The sequence below is a fragment of the Charadrius vociferus genome, unplaced genomic scaffold (assembly GCF_000708025.1).
Source record: "Charadrius vociferus isolate BGI_N301 unplaced genomic scaffold, ASM70802v2 scaffold366, whole genome shotgun sequence".
Classification (NCBI taxonomy): Eukaryota; Metazoa; Chordata; class Aves; order Charadriiformes; family Charadriidae; genus Charadrius; species Charadrius vociferus.
In genome coordinates, this window is record NW_009648900.1 from 460,927 (window position 1) to 461,702 (window position 776).

At 57.2% G+C, this 776-nt stretch overlaps 1 protein-coding gene across 1 annotated transcript in view; it reads right to left on the bottom strand.

The window, feature by feature from the left end:
* Window positions 1-507, bottom strand: part of HOXA11 (homeobox A11) — a 2,293-nt gene extending 1,786 nt beyond the window's left edge. The window contains exon 1 of the mRNA XM_009887180.1: window positions 8-507. Within this exon, the coding sequence (XP_009885482.1) occupies window positions 8-507 (500 nt within the window). The remainder of the gene's footprint in view (window positions 1-7) is intronic.
* Window positions 508-776: the final 269 nt, after the last annotated feature.

A 776-nucleotide genomic window follows, 5' to 3' on the forward strand; every position in this document is an offset into this window, starting at 1 on the left:
CGCGGGCGCCTTCTCGCCACTCTTGTCTACCGGGTAGTCCGCCGAGGCCAGGTTTTCCGCCGTGCCATAAGCCGTCTCGAAAAACTGGTCGAAAGCCTGGGGTAGGACCCCGTTCCTGCCCACCGTGCTATAGAAATTGGAGGAGACGTTGGTGCTGGGGTGGTAGACGTTAGCTGTGTTTTTGCCGAACATCTCGCCCATGCTAGCAGTGTTGGTGGCAGGCAAGCAGTCTCTGTGCATGATCTCCTCTGCGGAGTAGCAGTGGGGCAGATTGTTCCTGGGGTGCCATTTACTGGAGGGATCAATGGCATATTCCCTGAAGGTAACTTCTCTCACAGGTTGGACCTGGGGTAGGTTGGAGGAGTAGGAGTATGTCATAGGGCGAGAAGACGGGGTCTGGGGCAAAAAAGAAGGGAGGCTGGAAAAATCAGGACCCGAGACGTAGTAAGTACAACTTGGCAAATACATGTTAGAGGAACAAGGAACACGCTCATCAAAATCCATCATTAGGGCTACCTCGGCTTCTCCGCATTAGCTGAGCTTAACATGATTCTCTAACGCAGCTGCCTCTTTGAAGCAGATCCGTGAAGTAAGAGATGGGGAGACGTAAGCTGACGTGGAAAGCTCTCCCCGGCGGCGGCAGGGAGGTGCGGTCACGTGGCCCGACGTTGACATTGACGAGCGGCGGGTCCGGGCCCCGCTCCCTTTGTGGCCATCGCGGGGGGAAGCAACAGCTCGTCGCCAGCGCCTAAGGGCGAGCCGAGCGCAGGTTGGCC